At 35.1% G+C, this 21,660-nt stretch overlaps 2 protein-coding genes and 1 long non-coding RNA gene across 3 annotated transcripts; 1 reads left to right on the forward strand and 2 right to left on the reverse strand.

The window, feature by feature from the left end:
• Positions 1–423: 423 nt before the first annotated feature.
• Positions 424–15,002, reverse strand: LOC116294346 (kinesin light chain). The gene is made up of 11 exons (XM_031701931.2): positions 14,501–15,002; positions 11,718–11,933; positions 10,529–10,598; positions 10,156–10,265; positions 9,615–9,733; positions 5,344–5,431; positions 4,029–4,214; positions 3,719–3,808; positions 3,267–3,323; positions 2,765–3,007; positions 424–1,289 (listed from the first exon to the last, which is right to left on the reverse strand). The coding sequence occupies exons 1-11, from the start codon at positions 14,732–14,734 to the stop codon at positions 888–890; spliced, it is 1,815 nt and encodes a 604-aa protein (XP_031557791.2). The 5' UTR covers positions 14,735–15,002; the 3' UTR covers positions 424–887.
• Positions 5,304–9,004, forward strand: LOC116294349 (uncharacterized). Its single transcript, XR_004196914.2, has 2 exons — positions 5,304–5,442; positions 8,594–9,004. It is a non-coding gene; the product is annotated as an uncharacterized LOC116294349 (long non-coding RNA).
• Positions 15,003–16,638: 1,636 nt separating the features above from the next.
• Positions 16,639–21,278, reverse strand: LOC116294382 (menin). The gene is made up of 5 exons (XM_031701979.2): positions 20,598–21,278; positions 19,554–19,894; positions 18,964–19,004; positions 18,395–18,619; positions 16,639–18,050 (listed from the first exon to the last, which is right to left on the reverse strand). Exons 1-5 carry the CDS (start codon positions 20,968–20,970, stop codon positions 17,408–17,410), a joined length of 1,623 nt encoding a protein of 540 aa, XP_031557839.2. The 5' UTR covers positions 20,971–21,278; the 3' UTR covers positions 16,639–17,407.
• Positions 21,279–21,660: the final 382 nt, after the last annotated feature.

Here is a 21,660-nt window from a genome sequence, read left to right on the forward strand (position 1 = left end):
TAGGATGGGCCTTAGATTTGATGGGACTTAGGTGGATTGGATGTGACCGAGATGGATTGGATGTGAGTGAGGTGAACAGGAAGGGGATTGAGATGGATTGCATTGGATGGGTCTGAGATAGATTGGATGGAACTGAGGTTGATTGGATGTGACCGAGAGGGATTGGATGTGACTGCAAAGAATTATAAGACAGTATTATAGTTGCTTGCTGCTTATTCAGTTTAAGGATTTGATGCTTGATGACCTAGTTAACTTCTTCTATTACTGCATCCTCTGTTACACAGCTTTCCCAGTTATCATGCGTCCTGTCCCTGCTGACACATCCTAACTTTTAATTCTATTTTGGAAAGCCCATCCCAGTATCAAAATTCCCATTCATTTATCCAATTCACATTTGCTAAAATAATTCGCGAGCAAGGAATCTCATAATAAATTCACATATTTGTGTTTAATTCATTTATCATCATACAAGTCTTTCAACTTTTGTCTTATGAAAAAAACGCGATTTCATAGGATTCCAACATTGTATCGTACATTCCTAGATGCAAGGAAACAGCAACCGGAAGATTATACGTTTTTGAAAGTCATGATTTTAAATATTTATCTATAATTTTGATATGTTTATCAAGGAATTAATGGTCAACTATGCCTTTCACATCCTGTATGTTACACGTAATGTAGACTTAAAAGGTTGTTATAAGTAAATCGATTCTGATTACAGAACGAGTTAGGATTGGCTCGGATGTGGTGCCATTAATGTCCAACAATATATTGAATAATGAACGATTATAATATCAATAAATAATACAGCATCAAATAAAAATTTGTTACCAATTAAGGTTAGTTATATAAGATTCTAACAATTTGTCCCGCGCCTGTTTAAAGGGTTAGTCAATTAGTGACCTTCTCATTGAATTTGATCGATCACGATTAGACATCTCTGACATTGGCTGCGCAAGCATTGGAGTGCTTCTAGATATGCGTGATGATTGCGACAGCTTTGCATGTTGGGCCAAGTTGTCTCGGGAGGACGACCGCTGGAGCCTCGTCCCGGATGCGCCCATCTTTTCCATCAACTTTTGTCCGCGGCTACTGAGCGTGCGTTTAAGGCGGGAAAATGTTTTCTCCCGTTTTCCATTCTTCCTGTCGTCGTCTTTATCATCAGGGATGCCCCTGGTGCTACTGCTGCTGTTTAGCGAGGAACTGGAAGTGGACAGGCTGTTTGGGTAGGAACCGCTTTCCTCTGCGAGAAGCTGGGCGACTTTCTTCTGTCGTACTACGTCTAGGGCCTACGAAACACGCACATGTTAGAGAATGTCAAAGCGGTCAAATCATTCTAATGTCCCATGCAATAGTCCTAAGAGATAGTACTGTTACTGAGCAAACACATCGGGCTATTAGCCCAATACATTACAAAACCTGGCCTTTCTCAACACATTGAACCAATACACAACAAGAGTCGACTAACTAGACAAAGTTCTCCTAGAAGATGAAAGACTCTATTAGAGTTAAATTGTTACACGGAATCTCATTAGATGGACTATCGCTACCTAATAAATCTTAGAATGAGGTTCCAAAATCGCACATCCATAAGCCAATACTGAATGAAGGATTCAGGGTGTTTTTTAGTACTTTACTGATTTAGATAAAATTATTTTAAAGTTTTGCTTTAGGTGCTATTGTGCCGGAAATTTAATTTAATTTTTTTAACATGCAGTTTTTAAAGAGTTTAGTCCGGTTGCTGTGTCCTGACCGTGACGCTACGAAAAATTTCGAGCGGATGACTGAAGAAAAACTCTTACAGATTACCCAATAATTAATTTTCAACAAGATAAGAACCACTAGATGATTTTCTGCGGCAAGGACTTATAATTGACAATAAAGATTCCCGTCTCTAGACTTTAGAAGCTATTCAACAAGTTACTGACACTCGACATTAACAACACAACATGCTTTTGTAATAAATAAATAAATACAAGAGACACAAAAGCCACCACCTTTCTCGCCATTTTCAAAATTCACGCCGACAATGGTTTTCATGTTTCGGTAAATTTCAAAAAAGGCGGGAAAAGATCAACTGGCCAATCACACCAAAGAATGTATTTCACGTGACCGACTAAATATTTGGAGGAATCAGGTAGACATAACATCATTCTTGTGTAAAATAAATTAACAAAAACACTATCAAAACTCAAATCATTTGCAGCCATTTTGTTTAGCTGGACTAGTTCAAAATTTTACACATCTGGTGCTAAGATTTAGCGTCATTTGACGTTTCCTGCGTCCGATGAAGTGCTTATTATATTAAACATGCATTTCTATGTTAAACACAATACACGACCTGACAGTGCCATGCATTAATAACTTACAGAAGAAATTAAAGAAAAACGTGGAATATATATATTCTAACCTCAAGCGCATTTTTTTCGGTTAGGAGTTAATAGCAATTTCTTTTCTTCGTTTCAAAAGCGGAAATCATTTTGGTTGGGATAGGGATTAATTGCTGACAAGTGGACTGGAAGGCTGTGCCATCCAGCGAGTGCGCGCAGACTGTTCCATCTCCTCCTCTACGAAGGGTATAAAGATCGTCTGTGCGCACATCCTGTTTTCGTGCACAAAATATTAGTTTGCAGGAAGAAAGAGGCACACGAAGGCAACAGAATCAAGGTCTCGCAAACACGAAGAGAACACAAGTCAAAAGAAAGAGGAAAGCAATTCAACTGTCAGTCACACTTGTGTTCGACATTGTAGAAATAACATTTACATTTACGCTTTGTCGAGATCTAAGCGCACAGTCTTCCAGGGTTTCTGCCGCCTCGAATTTGCCTTGTCTGCGGTAGAGGGCACCAAGATTTCTCAAAGTTGTCGTCACTGTTGGGCTGTCTACTTTAGCTGCCTTGTGCCAACCGCCATACTCTCCGTAAGGGGCGTTGTCTTTGCCGCGTTTACCGTCATCATCGAGTTCACCTGATGTACCGAATTCTCTTTCGTGCGCACGGGTTAGAACCTGAAAAAATAACAAGAATAACTATTTTAGAACTATTCCCTAAATGAGGACACTGTCACTTTGACATGATTGTAATGGGCTTTTCCTGAGTTCAATAAACAATGTGCAGTAGTTAAGGTTTAGTATTAGTACAAACTTTAACATGAATGCTTGTACCCAAGCTAGCCCAGAGTGCACCATGTTTGCTACCTCAGCAAAAGGTCCATTCATGGGCCAGCATGCACCACATGCTTCCTGGTCCCTCTTCTATACAACATACCTGTTTGTATAGGGTTTCAGCTGCCTTATATTTTCCTTGTTTCAAGTAAGCTGATGCCTGAAAATCGAGACAAGAAAAACAGTTATCACCTTCATCTGCCATTTCGACAAAAAAGTCGCTACTTTTGTGGTACTTTTTTTTAAGTTTGCGGTCATTTGTGGTAGTATTTTTTTTAGGGTATTGCGGTGGGAAACGAGAGATGAGGTAGAGGTAGAGTACTTTTGTGGTACTTTTTAGGGTATTGCGGTGGGACACGAGAGATGAGGTAGAGGTAGAGTACTTTTGTGGTACTTTTTAGGGTATTGCGGTGGGACACGAGAGATGAGGTAGAGGTAGGAGTACTTTTGTGGAACCTTTTTGGGGTTTGTGGTCATTTGTGGTACTTTTTTTAGGGTACTGCGGTGGGACAGGAGAGGTGAGGTAGAGGGCAAAAGGGCTGGCATAAACCTTACCAGATTATTCTTGGTCTTGGCAACATTCGGATCATCTGGTCCTAGTTTTGTGGTGTATATCTCAAGGGCACGTTGGTAATACTGTTCAACCTGCACAAAAATTGGACAAAAAAATTAACCATCGTGTTACCCATGTAGGAATTGTCTCTATTGATCATTTGTTACCATATTAGGCATGTTTCTCTTACGATTGGAATATCTAAACTGAATCTTAAAGCCGCGAAAAAGAATCTCATGCCCATTCCCCTACCATCCTTTTGACGCAACAGGAAACCCATTCGACACGGTGAAGAAACATAGTCTAATTTACCTCGTCATATTTGCCCTGGTTCTGACAAAGTAATGCCAAGTTATTCAGTTGCTTTGCTACATCAGGATGGTCTTTACCCAACACTTTTTCTCTTATCTCCAGAGCTCTCTTACACAATGGCTCAGCATCTTTGTACTTGCCGCGTTTACCATACAGCACGGCTAGATTGTTGAGAGTTGCAGCAACCTAGGGAAGAATAACCAGGTATGATGTATTATAACAGCAGTAGCATCAACGATAGTCTCCTACGCAGCCGCTATTAGTTTCATCACGCAACGCTTTAGTGAGCGTGGCGTGACGACACTAATAGCGGCTGGGTAGGAGACTACATCAACGATAAAACAGAACGTTAGCATCAACAACAACAGCTGCAGCAGCAGTACAAGCAGTAACATAAACGATATAATATAACGTTTGCATCATCAACAGCAACAACAGTAGAGGAATCAGAAGTAATTAAAAGACCAAGATCATCATCAACACCATTATCATCATCATCATCATTATATCATCATCAACATAACCATAAATATCATCATCAAAAAGCAAACAACAACGAAGATACTAATACATCAACTGACACAACACAAACAACGGCAATGATTAGAAGACAAAAACGAGAGAATGAATAAAATTAATTTATAATAACCGCAATATATATGAATCGAAGAGGCGTTTCCGATCAAGTGCGCAATCGTATTAAATACAGTATTTCTAAAACCGAGGGCAGGCACCCTGTGACGCAAAGCCACGTCTCCCGCTGTTAATAGTTTCCGTTATACGAGACAATGTTTATAAATATAAATGGGCCGAACGGTTAAACCCATTCCTCGAATACCACAAATTATCCTGAAACCTTGTTGACCCCGCGGACCTGAATAGTAACTACTGTACGCTGTGATATAGATTTGCGCGCCCAAAAAACACTGGCTTTAATTTGTTCCTTTAGAATCTACCATGCAACAGGCCTTCGAAATAATACGAAATTAGCTTTTTTGGTGTTATTTTATTACTAAGAATCTCTGCTGGAGTTTCCACAGAAAAGTTCTGGAAGGTAATTCAATGCGACGTGGAAATGATAATGCCAAAAAATTGGATGCGTCGATACTTGGTTTTGAAGATTTCTGACGAAGGATGAAATACTGATGAAACTTTACTCGAAGAAGAAAAAGCTGAAGGTATTTCAATATGAAGAAGCCGAGGTTTGTGAGATACCTTTAAGAGATTAATGGCGGTTCTTGTTTGTTGTTTGTATAACTAATGGAATGTCCCCAGCACGATACCGCCGAGAGCGCACGGATAACACTGTACTTACAGCAGGATGATCTTCGCCTAGAGTCTTTTCTCGTATCGTCAAAGCATCGTGAAGGAGATTGGCTGCTTCTTTGTACTTGTTCTGGTCTCTGTGAGAAAGGTAAGGAAAGAAATCCCAAAAATCATTAGTCGACTTTCATTCTAAAGACATCATCGTTTATTTATCAAAGCTACTGTTACGAATCCCTGCTTGCAGAGTCTACCTCATTGGCGATTCTTGGCTGAAGAATCACCATCGAGGTAGTCTCCCTCGCATCCTAGCACTAGGGAACTATTACACGAAAGTTTCGTGTCGGTTAGTAAAGAAAATGTGTGGGCTCTCCAAACGTAAAATGTATAGCTAAAAACTCGACTATTTGGTAGTTATTCTTATCTGTTAACTATATATTTACATTTTTTTAATTTGCCAAGCCACGGTCTAGTGCCACGACAAGTAAATTTATTGCCGAAGAACAATTGTTATAAAATGCTTAAGCAAGTTCTAATTAAATTCCTAAGGACAACAAACAAATGTTTTGTCAAACAACTAGATCTGTGAGGAGATTGTTTACAGTGAAACTACAACACAAAGTATTTATTTGGAGTTTGTTAATTGTTTTACTAAGAATACACAGTTTGGCGCTATCTCAAAGTTTTTTTCAAATATTTAAGACTAATTTCAAGACGTTTAGAGTTTGAAAAAGCCAGTTTCTATTGATTTTAAGAATGTAAAATTTGTATTTTTGTAACACTATATAAAACCTTAAAAATACGTAAACATAACAGATTTTTTTTCCAAGTATTTCAATCAAGAAATTCGCTCGCTTTTCCACAAATGTTTGGTTTATTTATGTCAACGGTGGCTTAAAAACACGAACGAGTTTAGACAAGAGACAGATCAAAGGATTAGTCGGTAAATATGGCGGCCATCAAGAGACAGAAAATGCTTAAATTGTTATATAGTAAGCTTTCAAACAAAGCAAAAGAATTCCTTTTTTCCTTTTTTTAAGACAAGACATATTGATGTCTGGATTTTATAAGCAAGCAGGCTTCCGATGGTCTCGCGCGAATCAAGGTCGAAACCAATTTTTTCCCCTAATTACTAAATTTTCTCCAAACTACCTAGATCGAACTATGCTTTCTTTCCGAGAAAATAAAAGTCTATCATAAAATAGAAACTACCACTATTCAGTAAGTTATTTCAATTATATTTTTGAATATAATTAAAAATTATTTTTAGACTAACTTCAAATCTCAAAAGCAGTATTTGAATTTTTTGAGCAAGCTTATAGCCTTTCTCCAGAAATATGCAGATTAAAAATCACAGTTTTTCTAAGTGTTTTGCTATATGCCTATATTCTTGCTATTCCAAACAAAAAAATGACATTTTTTTTTTCTGTTCTTCGGGAGAAAATACAGTTATATGCAAGACAGATTGTATTATAAAAATTACAGTGTATATCGATGGAACAATACGAATTTCAATACGAAGTGCAGTTTGAAGTAACGGGTGATCTAGCCACACCTAAAAGTGACCTTCGCACCAAGACATCATCACTTAAGCCGACAGTCATTACGTTTCAATTCCCTAGGGAATTAAATGTAGCGTTTTTTTAAAAATTATCGATAAACAATCGACCTTAATCCCTTAACGGTAAATATGTTGAAACTCGGTTTTTATTTCATTTTCAAATACTTCTGAATTACATGTCCTCGCTTTTGCCTTATCCAAAGAAACATCTTCCAATACGGGAAATCTCATTTCCTCTCAAGACAGCAGTATTATGTTACCAAAAAATGCGCGCCTAAAATTCGCGCGCGCGAATCTATTTTCATTCATTCTCGCGCCTTTTTCTATAACAGCTTGTTTTTAAATTCTAATCGTTGAATTGTTCTGTAAAAAATCTTTTATTTTGCGTTTCTCATAACAATACAAGCGCATTATACAATATCTTATTTATATAAATCTTAATGATTCTAAATCTTAAAACTGACTGTTACACTATTTCCAATGACTATGATATTTTCTGAATTCTAAGAGAGATTTCTCGCTTGACCAAGAGCTAAGGTGTAAGTAGAAAGACCTGAGTAAAAAGATGCAAAAAGGAGGGTTTTAATTTTTGAGTGTTCCAGAAAAATGGCTGCCTTTTCTCGCCTTTGTAGATTAGGTTTTCTATTTTTCGATCAAAATAATGAAAGAAAAAAAAAAGGAAAACAAAATAGGAAGGTGGAAGGAACGGAAGTTGTACAAGCTACCTTAAAGAGAAATGAGAATGAGATGCAAGATTTTCAAGAAAGCTGATTGTTTTTAAATAAACCCTGATGTTTTCGATTGCTGAGGACTCTTTTTGATAATGGCAATAATCTTTTTGTTCAAATTATTTTTAGGATGGGGTCAAAATTTAAGATAAGGACATTCACAATAATGCAAATACCAGCTTTTTGAGGGGGAAGGGTGGGGGTGCACTAAATCCCATATCCACCCCTGAAAAACAGACCAAGATGCAGCATTTTCATCCCAAAAATCAGAATTGGAAAATTTTCAGTTTTCAATGATAGTGAAATGAAACGAAAAGAAAAAGGAAAGAAAAGGTGACGGCCATTTATACTGGAACATTCACAACAAAACATAGAGTAACAAACATGCAAAACCAAACTTTGACAAGTGCAATGAGATGACATGTTTTTTTATGGATGAACAAAAGAAACAACAGACTTACAGACAATGCAGTATTTTTCGTTACTATTGAAAAGGTGAGAAGTGGAAAGAAAATACACTTTCCATTTTTATGATTTATGAGAAATCTTATTTAACATACTTATAGATTTTTTCAGGTATTTCTGTTTACACATTTGCCCTTGAATGCAATTTTCAAAATATAGAGCTTTAGAAAATAATAAAAATAACTTTCATAAAACGCTTTATGCTTAATCTTTTAATCAATGCGTTCTCTAGCATAAGAAAACACCGAGACTGTCACTAATGATTGATGCTTATCTTTTTTAAGTTCTTCTTTCACAATGAAAACTATTTTCAATTTAAGTGAGTCTTTAATATTATTTATCAGCCATATGTATCAACAAAGCACAAAAAATCTTTAAGAATTTGACTTCAGGATGCCAAGCACATCTAGTCATTGACTTTTATCCTTTAAAAAACACTACAATTCTTTGATGTTATCTATAATACATGTTCATTCACACAGATACTTGAGTAATTCTTGCATTGCCAATGCACTCTTTGACATATTTTCCCATTGTTTCTTCAACAGCTTCCATCTTCTCTGTCAACTTATCATGTTGATTACAAATAATACCAGAAATGACAGACAAATCTGTCTCCGAGACAGGTCCGTGTGAAGCAACGCTATCGAAAAACTCCTTGATTTCTGCGTCATCTTCGATAACGTGCCGAATGGGATACATAAGGAAGTTTATAATATCTCCCAGGACAGCCTTTGGGAGGTTCACTGCTGGGTGAACTATGTTAAATCTGATGAAAAAATATTGGCGCTAAGTCATGTGACCAGAGTGACAAAGTTACAATACAACTGATGTAAACGAAAATGAATGAAAGTAACTGCTTTTATTGGAACCTTATCTTAATTGTTATCCCATTCCTCTTGTTGCGAAAAAGACTCAAAATAAAATAAATGAATAAAAAGTCACTGTCTTTGATTGGACACAGGTCTCATAAGCTTATTTTCTATCCCATTTTACTCTCCTTTTTAAAAAACTCAAACGCATTCAGATAACCTTTTTTGGAAGAACAATTTTTCATTTTGATAATTTCTAAGTTAAATAATTTTTCAAGCCTGTCAAAAATAAACTGCATCCTATAACTATTTGAAATCCCTAAATTAGTATAGGAACAATTTTTGATGAAGTCCTTTTTGAATGACTTTGGAATCAGACCAAGCGAGAATAACAAAAACAGTGCGTATGTTCACAAGTGTGAGATGAAAACACTAACTACACTGAAATAAAGCAAAAATTACTGTAATACACAGGGACAATGGTTACTATTAATTAATATCTTAATATATATTAAGTATTAATATTTTTCAGTGTTAAAGACAACTGATCTTTTGTCTTTACTTTCGTAAAGTTGGACCACGTTAAAAACATATTTAATTTCTCAGTAGGCAAATTAAGAGAATCTAATCTGGAGCCATTCATTCCTTTCAATCAATCTACAGACACTCTTCGTTTTGTAAAATTATAGAAATTAAAGTGAAACAAGTTGTAGAAGTCATAAATTGACTATTTAAAGTAAAAATATGAATTAAATACCTGTAAACCAAGGCCAGAATGTTAAGCATTGTTGCAACATCTGGGTGATCATGTCCTGAAGTCTTCTCCAAGTCTTCCAAAGCTTGTTTACAAAGAGGCACAGCTACCTCATATCGACCCTAATTCATTTCATAAATGCCTGCTTAGTGTTGACTGTTCTAATGCAAAAGACCTTTTTACCTTGGGTGTACTGTTTTCCCATTTCAAACCATGTGTCATTCCCTAGAGTATGATTTCTTTGTTTAACAGTTGCATGAGAAGATGCATATAAATACAACTCTAACAAAGAATCTTACTGCTGTTTTCCATATTCTGCCAACTCAGACATTCCAACTCCAATCAAGAATATAAAAGGTAATGACTGATTTTTTTAATTGACTGCAGTGAAAAACCAAATTTCAGTGTACAGCTTGTAACTACCGAGTAAGTAGAATATCAGAAAACCACAGTAATCCCTAGAGAATGACACATGCTCTGAAATGGGAAAAACATTATGCTCAAATTAAAGAGATCCATAGTTGTAATCAATTTAGATATTTACCTGTGATGCATACTGTATGACTAAGTTATGCAGGGTTCGCAGTCTTGCAGGGATTTCATATACACCTGACGTGCTTGCTGATGCTGTAGACGTCTGACTTAGTGTCTCATCTATAAACACAGTATTTCAAGATATGAGAGGGTGTAATGTTATGAGAAGCCCTGTTCATCAATGTTATTTGACAATAATTTTATTACTATGTAAAAGGGGATAGAATAGAGGATGGGGAGGGGGAAGGACAAGTGGAAATGGGAGGACAACCCTGGAGAGGGAGGACAACCCTGGAGAGGGAGGACAACCCTGGAGAGGGAGGCCCACACAGATTCACAGCTCATGTTGTATAGATTGCTTGAAAAAAATCTTCAAGTCTTACCATCCACATCTGCTTCTTCTTCATCTTGTGACATTATATCGCTGCACATGTCATTCTCAATTCCTTCATCCTGATTCAATAAGGAAACAAAATTATATTTCCTTCATTAAAAAAAAAGAAAGAAAACAAAACAAAACAAAAAAATTTGTGGGATATTTCATCCCACTACTGCTTTGTTTTATCATCAACAAGCAATCCTTCAAAAATTAGGTAAAAGTTCAATATTATAAATCAGTAATTATTGAGTGTGATGGATGTTTTCTTTTTTTTTTTTTTGATTTTTTAAAACAAGTGTTAGCTTTTGTTAGTGCTTTTGTTATTAAATAATAATAAAGAAACATGAAATGAAAAATAAAACAAATGAAAATAAGAATGCTTATTAGTCATGCGTTATTTATCTACTTACATGTCTGTCCTACTCAACAAAATATTCAGGATGCATGGAGAACAATGACAAAAAAATGTATTTCATTAGTGGAGCACATGCAAAATAATAATATACAAAATAATAATAAACAACAAAAGGAATATAGCATTACAATTGACATAAAAAATGCATTATGAATGACTGCAACCACTTACTACAGATGTCACTGAACAGGCTTTTCACTTAACATGCTATGGTTGAGCCTCCAAACATCTATGATTCCACATACAAACATGAAACTTTTACTCTGTATTTCTTTCTTCTCATGTAAGATTCTTTCATAATCTATTTTCCCACAAATTACCAAAAGGATACCGACACACCAAAAAAGGTATGTGGACTAAAAATTTGATGAATGTTGTTGGAGTAATTTATGCTAGGGGGTGTGACTGTGGCATATTTTTTCTGCCAAGAAAATCCAGTTTGGTGACATCCATAGAGGCTGAACCAAATATTTTAGTATTCAATGAATTGTTTAAAAATCTTCTGGCATGCAAAAATCTGATTATTAGCAAGAGTTTTGAAATATAATGTATATAATTAAATTCTAATAAAATTGCATAAGCAACCTTCATGTGTGACGACCGACACTAAAAACGGATGTGAGGGAGACTACCTTCATGCCACCACAACTGAAAGTGCATCTTCATACACTCCTATTTCTTACATGAATTCCAACTACAGCAATGTAATTTTGCAAATAACTAAACATGAAGTGATTTCATCCCATGTTTTAAAAAAACCTAAAATTCATAGACTCACATCATCATATTTTTTAATGGCATTCATGAACTCCAGGTGTTTTTTCTCCTCTTCCAGCGTTGCTACTTTCTGTTCACTTTCTTGTAGTTTTTGCTGTGTTACAGAGAGCTCTTCTCTTAGCCAAGCATTTTCTTGACACAGTCGTCTGACTTGTGCTCTCAGCTTCTGCTTCTCCGCCTCCACTGTGCTTAAGTGACTACATAATGACATAAGTACCTAGAAAAAAGAGTTACGCTTTCAGGGTTTTGAAATACATTTTGAAATAATAAGAGAAGATCATGAAAAAGAAGTGTGTTTCCTGTTGCAAGACCGACCCTAATTTTGTTGCCGATTTTTGTCGACCCTAATATTTTTTTCATTCCCAAATGCACCACAGGGTTCCCAGTAAGCTAATTTCCACAGTAAAAATTAAAAAAATAGATATTAGACTAATACACTTTAGTAGACCTTAATATCATTGTATTATTTTGTGTCTATTTGACTATTACAAGTTGACTAATAATTTTCATTTCACGGGTTAAATACCCTCGCTCTAACACACACATACAAAAAATACAAAATTATTCAATCTAAAAATACATATTGTATTTGATGCACTGCATGCAAGCAACTCAAATATTTATGGTATTTGAAGATGTGTCAGAACAAAGGGACAGTTTAGCCTTTATTTTAAAGGAATTTGATCAAGATACCAAGATAAAAATGTAATATTAACAATTTAACAATGAAATTGGTCAAGAATGAAAGCCAAAATAGTGGACCTTTGAAGCTGATGTTATCAGAGTAACATAAACTGTCTGAAGATGACAGATAAACACTATTTTAAGAATGTAAATGACTTTTCTATAAACTAAGGAATCTATCAACATAAATTATATAACTGAGTTTTAGGAATCTAATGCTAAAATTGAGTGAGTGAAAAATGTTTAAATATATTTCATTAGTAATTGGAGGAATTCAGTTCTCCTTTCCATGCTAGTATTCAAATACTCCATACTGGATTTTCTTAATGATTTTCGATGAAACCATCTCTACTTTTATCATTGATGTTAGAAGGTTTTGGAAGTAATTAATTAGTAAATTATTGTATAAAGCAAATAAATACCAGAATTTAGAGTTCACCTCAGAAAATCACCTCCACTTTTATCATTGATGTTTGGAAGTAATTAGTTAGCAAATTATTGTATAAAGCAAATAAATACCAGAATTTAGAGTTATAATTATACAGCTTCTCATTAATCCCATATAGGTACAACTGTCCAATTGTTTTCTTAATTGGACAGGTCTTGTTGATATGGGATTAATCAGGCAGCTATATAATTAATAGGTAATGGGATTTCATGCTCCCCAATCAAGAAATAATTAGACTTGAAATATTCCTCTGACTGCCAAATTGGACTTGGCCTATGGCCTCATCCAATTTTGTCAGTCCTTGGAATTTTCTTAATTGGACAGCATGGAGTCCTATTACATATACTAACATGTTATAAAACAAAACCTTCAAGGAAACTGCTGATTATTATTTTTTGGTACCTCTGGCATTTATCTATTTTTGTAATATCAAAACTAAATAAATGGTTACAAAAATAAATAAAAATGGGATGACATGATAAAAACCACAACACAATTATAACAAAATCAAATTTGGGGGCAGTAATTTGAGGTTTCAGTTTTCACTCCTCAGTATTTTAATATACAAATATATCAATATTAAAGATCATCTCAAGTCAAAAATGAATAAAATACTTGGAAATGGTTCATTAACTTTTAAAATCTTCAAAAGCCTACACATTTGTTTACATATATAAAACATTTTCTCAATGCCATTCCTACTTAAAATTCTAAAAAATTATATTGAGATGGTAAAATGGTGTCTTAAATTTTTGTTAAAAGATGCATATTTATGACCAAAATGATTTGATAAACAGCATGAAAACTAGAAAATGACGATGCATATTTATGACCAAAATGGTTTGATACACAGCATGAAAACAAGGAAATGACGATGCATATTTATGGCCAAAATGATTTGATAAACAGCATGAAAACTAGAAAATGACGATGCATATTTATGACCAAAATGGTTTGATACACAGCATGAAAACAAGGAAATGACGATGCATATTTATGGCCAAAATGATTTGATAGACAGCATGAAAACTAGGAAACGACGGTGCAATTTTGAAATACTAAATGGGAGAGAAAAGCTTATTCTGAATGAAGAATTGGATGTGGGAAATGGAAAAGTAAGAGTGCAATATATTGAAATAATAATATTAATGATAATTACAATAATAACAGTGCTCTCTGCTTGATTGAATGGGATCATTATTCCTAATTTTCAATTAAGATTCTTCAAATTTTATATCGTTATCGAATGCAACGTCAGTAGAAAAACAAGTCCCATAAAATGTCAAGTTAGAAGATAAAAACAAAACAGGTTGAAAATGTTTAAATATTTCTTGCAGACAATAAACCCTTGAGAAACACAAATATCTAAATTGCTTTTTAACCTAGAACCACAACCACTAAAAAGCAAGAAAACATTTTAATATTTTCATCTCTTCTCAAAAGAGAAGTACGAAAAATATCTGAAACTTAAAATTTTGGGCTTAGAATTCAAGGAGAAAAGTTCATAGATTTACAAAACATTAAAATTCAGTTTGGGCGGTCGACGTTAGAAAACAGAAGTAAGGTTCTCAGGTTTATATCGGCTTCCTAATGTCTTAAATCTAAGTACCAGAACAGATTTTTTTAATAATCAAAGCGTAAAATAATCTTACCTGTGCCTCGCCTAACCCTAATTCTAACTTGTCAAGCGATTCTTGAACTAATCCAGCCTTAGCTTCTTCTATCTCAGACTTCTCGCTCTTCTTGTTGTCTTTACAATCCGAAGAAAGAGTGGATAAAATCGTAGAATGTTCGCTCTTTAGAGTCTCTAAGCCTCGAACAACGTTCTTAGTATTGTTAATGATTTCATCTTGAGTCCATTTACGGTTTTCGTCGAGTTGAGCCATGCTTAATTCAAGGTTTCTTGGCCAAAGTAGTCGTCACAAGATGGCTGCGCGTTGGCAATATTCGCGTCCGTGTAATTTTACGCCAAAAAAATCGTCGAAAACGTTCGTAAATCCCCTTGATTCTTTAACTTCATGAAGGAACAAGTACCATACTTCGTATCCTTCTTCTTGTTCTGGCCCCAAAGGCCACAGGTACGCCTAAAAGTTTTGAAATATTTCGTCTACACAACACCTTACCTACGACAGTCAAACAGAAGACCACGATTTGTCTTGGCCTTACCTTCTTTTTCTTTGCCATTGGCTAGTGACAATCGGCTTTCCAGTAGGGTAGGGAAAGTAGATTTTTTTATTCAACAAAAATTAAAGTATATAACTAAAACTATTTTAATAAATACAACATACAGCTTAAAAAATGTGAAATATTCTTACAATTACACTGAATATATAAGATATTTCTTCTCTGTGACAAAGTTTGTTTTATATGTGCGCTTTCGTCTTTACCCCTCCCTGGAGAGTTTGTAGACAGCAAACCGAGGCTACACGTTGTCGGATGATTTGCATAAATTATCCACTGAATAAATTAGTAGCACAGGAAACCCGCGAAAAAGGAGGAGGGGCTACTAAATCATAGATAAGATAATTTGTCCAATTTTATTGTTAGAAATTTTGAACAAGAGTATAGCCAATGAATGGACATTGTTTCGTTTTTCTCTATTGTGTTTCCCATTTCAGACCACTCAGTACCTTAGAAATAATTTTCTTTCATATATTATTACAATGCGCATCAAAAAACCATTAGCACCTAGAAATATTTCAAGAATGTTTCTTAACCAAAAATCAGAAGCATTCTGTTATCTTTCCATTATCTTGTGGTTAAAAAGTCAATTCTGATTGGCCTAAGAACAATAGAACATTCCTGGAATATTTCTAGGTACCCATGGTTTTCCAATTTACACTGTAATGTATTTCTTTCATGTTACTTTTAAACAAAGAAACAAAACTCAATAGAAAGACATGTACTTTGAATGGGCTTACTTGTAAAGATTAATTGTCCCCAAACCTCCAGTACCTAGTTCGCTGGCACTTCTTTTGGCTACTCAACTTTTTGGGGGCATTACCTGTGATCACAGGAGGTCTGCAAGCACAACAAGCAGCTCCAAAAAAGCTGAGTGGTCAAAAGAGGGGCAAGTATCTGCACTATCCTGTGACCAATTCATACATCTTCCCCTAATTTCTTTCTTGGGATAATATTGCAAAAAAAAAAAAAAATTAATAATAATAATAATAATAATAATAATAATAATAATAATAACGAACTCAGTTCTTAAAAATATCCATATTTTATTATATGATTATCACTACTACCTAAAAACTACCCAAGAAAAAACAATAGTAGCTCATATTTCAGTTATCCACATATCGCATAGCTGACTGATTGCAGGTTTTAACTACTGAAAGTAGACACTCAGAATTCACCCAGAACTTACTGCGTAGAATTAAAGGAATTAAGAAATTGTCTTAAAAGCATTTCTTATAGTATCCCAAGTATCTGTTCAGTACATGAAGTAAATGCCCTTTAATAGTCAATGTTAACTGACTTGTGATTCAATGGGACAAATATGGCTGCACGTAGGGCTGTAACTTTATCATTTTCCCTTTCTTGCTTGACATGATATTGGATGACTTACAAATGGTAAACATAGCTGGAAACAGACTTGCTTCAGGCCTTATGTTTTATAAAAAGCTCTCGAGTTCCTGTCAACATATGGCACCTCTACACTAATTAATACTATTACAAAACACCCATATATTTCCTACAGCAGCCTACTAAAATACCAGAATAATAAAATAATAAAATACACAATAGAGTACGAGACAAAGTGCAGACCATATCAAATAAAATGTCAGTTCACACCAATATATTATTTTTGACATCACAAAAAGTAGATGAATATAATTTGACGTATGAATAAATGAATACATTTTTATTGTCAGTCTGTTAGTACTCTTCCTATTGGTTGTCTATTTCATGCATAAACACTGGTCAGAGAAACCAAGGCTGCAAATTGTTTTTCTGATAAGCAGGTCATTATATTAAAGTTGTCTATTTCTCAACCACTTTTTTAAAAACTAACATTCATATCTAAATGAACTTTTAAGTCGTATGAGATTTTTACATTTTTGTGATCTTATTTTATCAAAATATATAGATTTAACAGCTGGATGAAGTACTTTGAATGTTTTAAATTACACAAATAAACTACAGTCATGTGAACTGCAAATATAAACTATAGAAACTTAAAGAAGTTAAAATGTATAACATATATTAACTATATAACTAAAACATGCTGGGAATGAAGCTACCAAGTTCATCTGGACATTTTGAATTATCTATCTGTAATGGCAAGTATAGGGCAGAGGAAAAAGTGGAGCAGAGGTGATCTTCTTTAAATTTGGCAGATTTTGGTAGATGTCTTACTGATGTCTCTTTTCTACTTTCTGCCTTGCCTTCCTCTGCCTTCCTCTCATCTTGTGCACAAGAGCCATGCCTCTTTTACCCAACAAGGCTTTGATCTTTACTCGATGGTCTTGTTAAGGTCCATGCTTCTATAGAGCTTTACAGAACAATTCAGAAATGGGCCAATGTTTCTTAACTGACAAACACAAACCACACTAGAACAAAGTAGCATTCCAATTTCGGTCGGCATCCTTTTTAACCCGGCGTTTCTTTTTCCGCAAAAAGGCATCATCATCCTCATCTTCTCCTCCCCCTTCTTCCTTGATTTGATCATCATAATCGTAGAGGTAAACATCAGCTTTCATTGAGGACCTACGGCGGCTCTTAGGAATGCTAACTTGGGACTGAGCAGTAAGTTGGAGTTTGATTGCACTGGTGTTTAATTTTCCACTTGATGTTATTAATTTATGCAAGTCCTTCATCTTCGCACTCTTGAAAACAAGAGAAACTTCTGGTTTTGCAGGCTTTTCTTTCTCTACACTAGACGTTGAATCTCCATTGTCGCTTGTTTCACTTTTCTCTTCTTTTTCAGCAGAAAAGGTTGATCTACATTCAGGAGAAAACTTGCCAATAGACTGGACAAGTTTCTTTGCCCAGTCTGCATGTATGACCGGAGTTTGGCTACCTTCTTCCCAAAGACAAATTCCATCATAAAATTGGAGCATGAGTGAGAAGAAGAGGGGGTCCTTTGTTACATCTTGTTTATCAGAATCACTCTTCAGAATGTTTGGGATCAAATCATTTGCAATTTCATAAAATTCCTTGAACATTTCTTCATCTTCTTTGGAGTAGTTATACCTGAAAGTATTGTAAAGATACAAGGAACAGTGTGAAAAAACTCTAATCAAAGTATCTTACCACATTTTCCATGTTTTTATGTCTAAGGTATATACACTGTAGCATGGTTTGGCTTCCACCAAATAGACAAGTAGTTGGTCAAAGTTGGCAAATTTTTGATTGACAGATGTCAAAAACTCACATGCCTTGAAGTTATCCAGGACAGAGAAGCAAACACAAATAAATAGCATACACGGGGAGAGGGGGGAGGTGATGTGGGGAAAAACAGACAAAAAGATATCCAGCATTACATAATCCATGCAATTCCAATTCAAAAACTACAGTACTTTCGTTATTTTACTTACTTTCCAGCAACATGAGCAGCATCCACCCAGCACCTCATAGCTTCATAGTACTGTTTCTTGCGATTATAGTAGCCACCAAGGTAAGTATATGGGTAAATATGTTGGTCGTTATAAAACTCTTTGGCCACGGATATGGCTTTCTCAAAAATCTGCTTGCAAGGTGGACGTTCAGGAGAAGGAGAAATTTCTTCCAAGTCAGCAAGATTTGCAAGTGCCATTGGGTACCTAATGCAAAAGATGCATAATTAAGTATATTGTAAAACTAAATTAGTTTTCATATGAGGGTACCCTAAGTTCCAGAGGGATTTTCCTTGTGGATTTACTGAGAGCGGCAAAGCTGCAGTCGCCAATCTCAGTAAATCCGATGAAAAAAATCCCTCTGGAACCGAGGGTAATATGAGTGAGAAATGATATGACAAATTTGTAGCTGTACTGTAGCCATAGCCATAGCTAAATATGGTTAATAATAATTAAAGTATGGAACACTGTATTGTGGTTATTAGTATACCAAGTTTCTGATTCTTATGAAAAGAACTCTTCTGGCGTAAAGAACATTATATTAGTTTTACCTCTTTAAGTGTCCCAAGTCATACAGAACCCAGAGTAGTTCCTGTTAACAACATACGGTAAATGCATCAATAACTTTCTTACTGAGCTCTAAAGGCCTTCTGGCCACACTTGCTGCTCACATAAACTTGAGCATTACTAGCCTATAAAAGCAACTGACGAAGATAGATATATAATATTTATCGAAACCGGTATTACTACTTAAAAAGTACAGAACCTTAAAAGGATCTTTCCTGATCCTCCTTTCGTCTCTTACGAGAGGAATAAATCGCTTAAAGACTCGCTAGTCAGAGCGAAAATCCCGAAAAGAGACTAGATATAATTCTAACGAATTTTCGTAGTTTTTAAACTCATTGAGCATAGCTGCAGGGCAGTGGCAATATTATAACACTTTAGTTAGAGCAGCAGTAAATCTCATAATTTTATTTATCAAAACAGGGCTAGAATTAAAATTTAGAAGTAGATAATGGAATCTTTTTTGAGTAGACATTTAGGCTTCCCATCTCAAACGATTGGATACATTTGTCTTGTTTATAGTCTTGTGTCTCAGAAAAGCAAATCTTACCATCATATATGTTAGTGGATTACCTACCTGTTGCAGCTTTGCCAGTTCAATACTATCCGTATTCGGATTGATCCCTGCGTTGATGGATGATACAATAGAGGCTACTTCAGTATACCTTGTACATTGGACAGCATACCCATTCAAATACAACCAACTGCTACCATTTTCATTTGTGATTTCTACAGGTTTGCCTCGCTTGTCTTCATTTCCTTTACCATGCCATGTCACTTCAGCAGTCTCGGAACCATCTTTACCAAAACATACCCAGGCGTGGTCCTCAGATAAGCACAAGTGAACATCGTTATAGCCAAGAGCTTGGCACATGGCAACAACTGTAAAAGCTACACCAAAACAATCCAGCCGATTCCCTAAAAATAGAGTTCATAAATCTTAGTCAAGCTATAGAAAAATGTAAATATTCTCTAAACAAAAAGTATGCATAATACGAGGACTGTAAGTATCGAAATTTTCTTTGGAATTTTTGAAAAAAATTATGACCAATATTTTATAAATTTCATACATACTTTTGTTGCAAGTTATTATGTTCAACTTTTGGATTCATCATGTCTGTGTCACTCAAACATATTTTGAGTACATTACTTTGCATCGTTGATTTAGCTTAAATAGAAATGCTTAAAGCACCAAAACAAAAACCCTTCACTACAGAATCAGCACAAAGTCTTCTCATGCTTCAGATCAGTTCTGTCTATCTTTTCTCTTCCTCTTTCACACACTCAAAAAAATCCAGGCAGAAATTACCTAAACTAATCATAGGAATACTTTTGAAATATAACAAGATTTTTATCAGATAAAAATAGAATCTTTAAAAATTCTTTTTGGAACAAAAGGAATACTTAAAATTAATGAATGCAGTAATAATTTGTACTTTGCAGTCGAAATCTCATTTAGACATTAATTTACTACAGTGTTTACAAAATAACAATAGGAGAGAGTTAATAGTAAGCTTATAGTTTTTTATTATCTATTCATAGCATTTAGGTAACAGTTAGATCGATATTAATATCAGCTTTCTTTTGTATTTATTAAGAGTTTTTGAACATCGAAACTTACCAGTCAAAAAACTGTATAAGTTTTGGATATGAGGTCTGTCTTTGAAATAGGATTTAGCCAGGCAACCCCACACAAGATCTGCTACACTCTTTACTAGCTCTCTCGTAGCAGGCTTATTTTCTGCATTGAACGAGAAGTCCTGCTGCAGTAGAGCCATGAACTTGCAGTAGAGGGCATCAAAAGTTTCTTCATCTAAAGTCGGACAAGTATCTGGATTACTCGTACCTCCCTTGCAGGTATTGGCGCCTTCAAAGAACCCAAGGATCAGGGACAACTGGGCCAGATTTGGCTGCTCTTTTTTTAATTCTTCTTTGAAGTATTCAACCACGGACTTGACATCTTTAAGAGGAAAAAAGTTCTTTCTCGAATCCATGTTTTAGTTAACGTTTTTGCTCTGCAAACAAGACAAATGATCTTTCTAATCGAAGTTGGTGTGTTTGGTCCCCTAGTCTTTCAACTCTCCATAAAATGCTTCGGTGTTTTCCATAACTTTACAAAAACAGCTGAGTTTGGGATTTTGGACGGAAAAAACAACCAAAATTTATCAGTATAGATCAGTTTGACAAAAGAATTGAAGTTAGAAAACTCTAAAATAGTGAAGAATATAAGGACAAGCTTTCCCACGCCACGACCAACATTGATAAACAAATCGACTCGATTCCCGAAACACCTTTCATGCTGGAACGGCCATTTGGGATTCTTCGGAAAGTCATCGGAACCTTTTCGGCCCCAGCAACTTTTGTAACTTTCTAGTGAACTTTTCACTTTCACATCTCATTAATTCGCTATTTTTTCTCCTGAATGGTTGACAAAAGCGAAAAAATAATACTAAGCTTAACGTTAAGCAAAATGAACGTTTTATCGTTTCACCCCTTTATTCGTACCATCTATTTTTTCTGTTTCTTAAAATTTCACTAAAGATGACTTACATACAAAACGTCAATGATATGTTAGTGTTATCGAAACAACGAAATTATTTACATTATAAGGGATATTTTTGTTTTATTTTGTTTTATGCCAAAGACATGACGACTCAGTTGGGGTCATCCGCCTCCCACCAAAA

The sequence above is a fragment of the Actinia tenebrosa genome, unplaced genomic scaffold, assembly GCF_029948245.1.
Source record: "Actinia tenebrosa isolate PJP-AT-01 unplaced genomic scaffold, QUT_ActTen_1.0 PGA_scaffold8__29_contigs__length_14323225, whole genome shotgun sequence".
Taxonomy (NCBI): Eukaryota; Metazoa; Cnidaria; class Anthozoa; order Actiniaria; family Actiniidae; genus Actinia; species Actinia tenebrosa.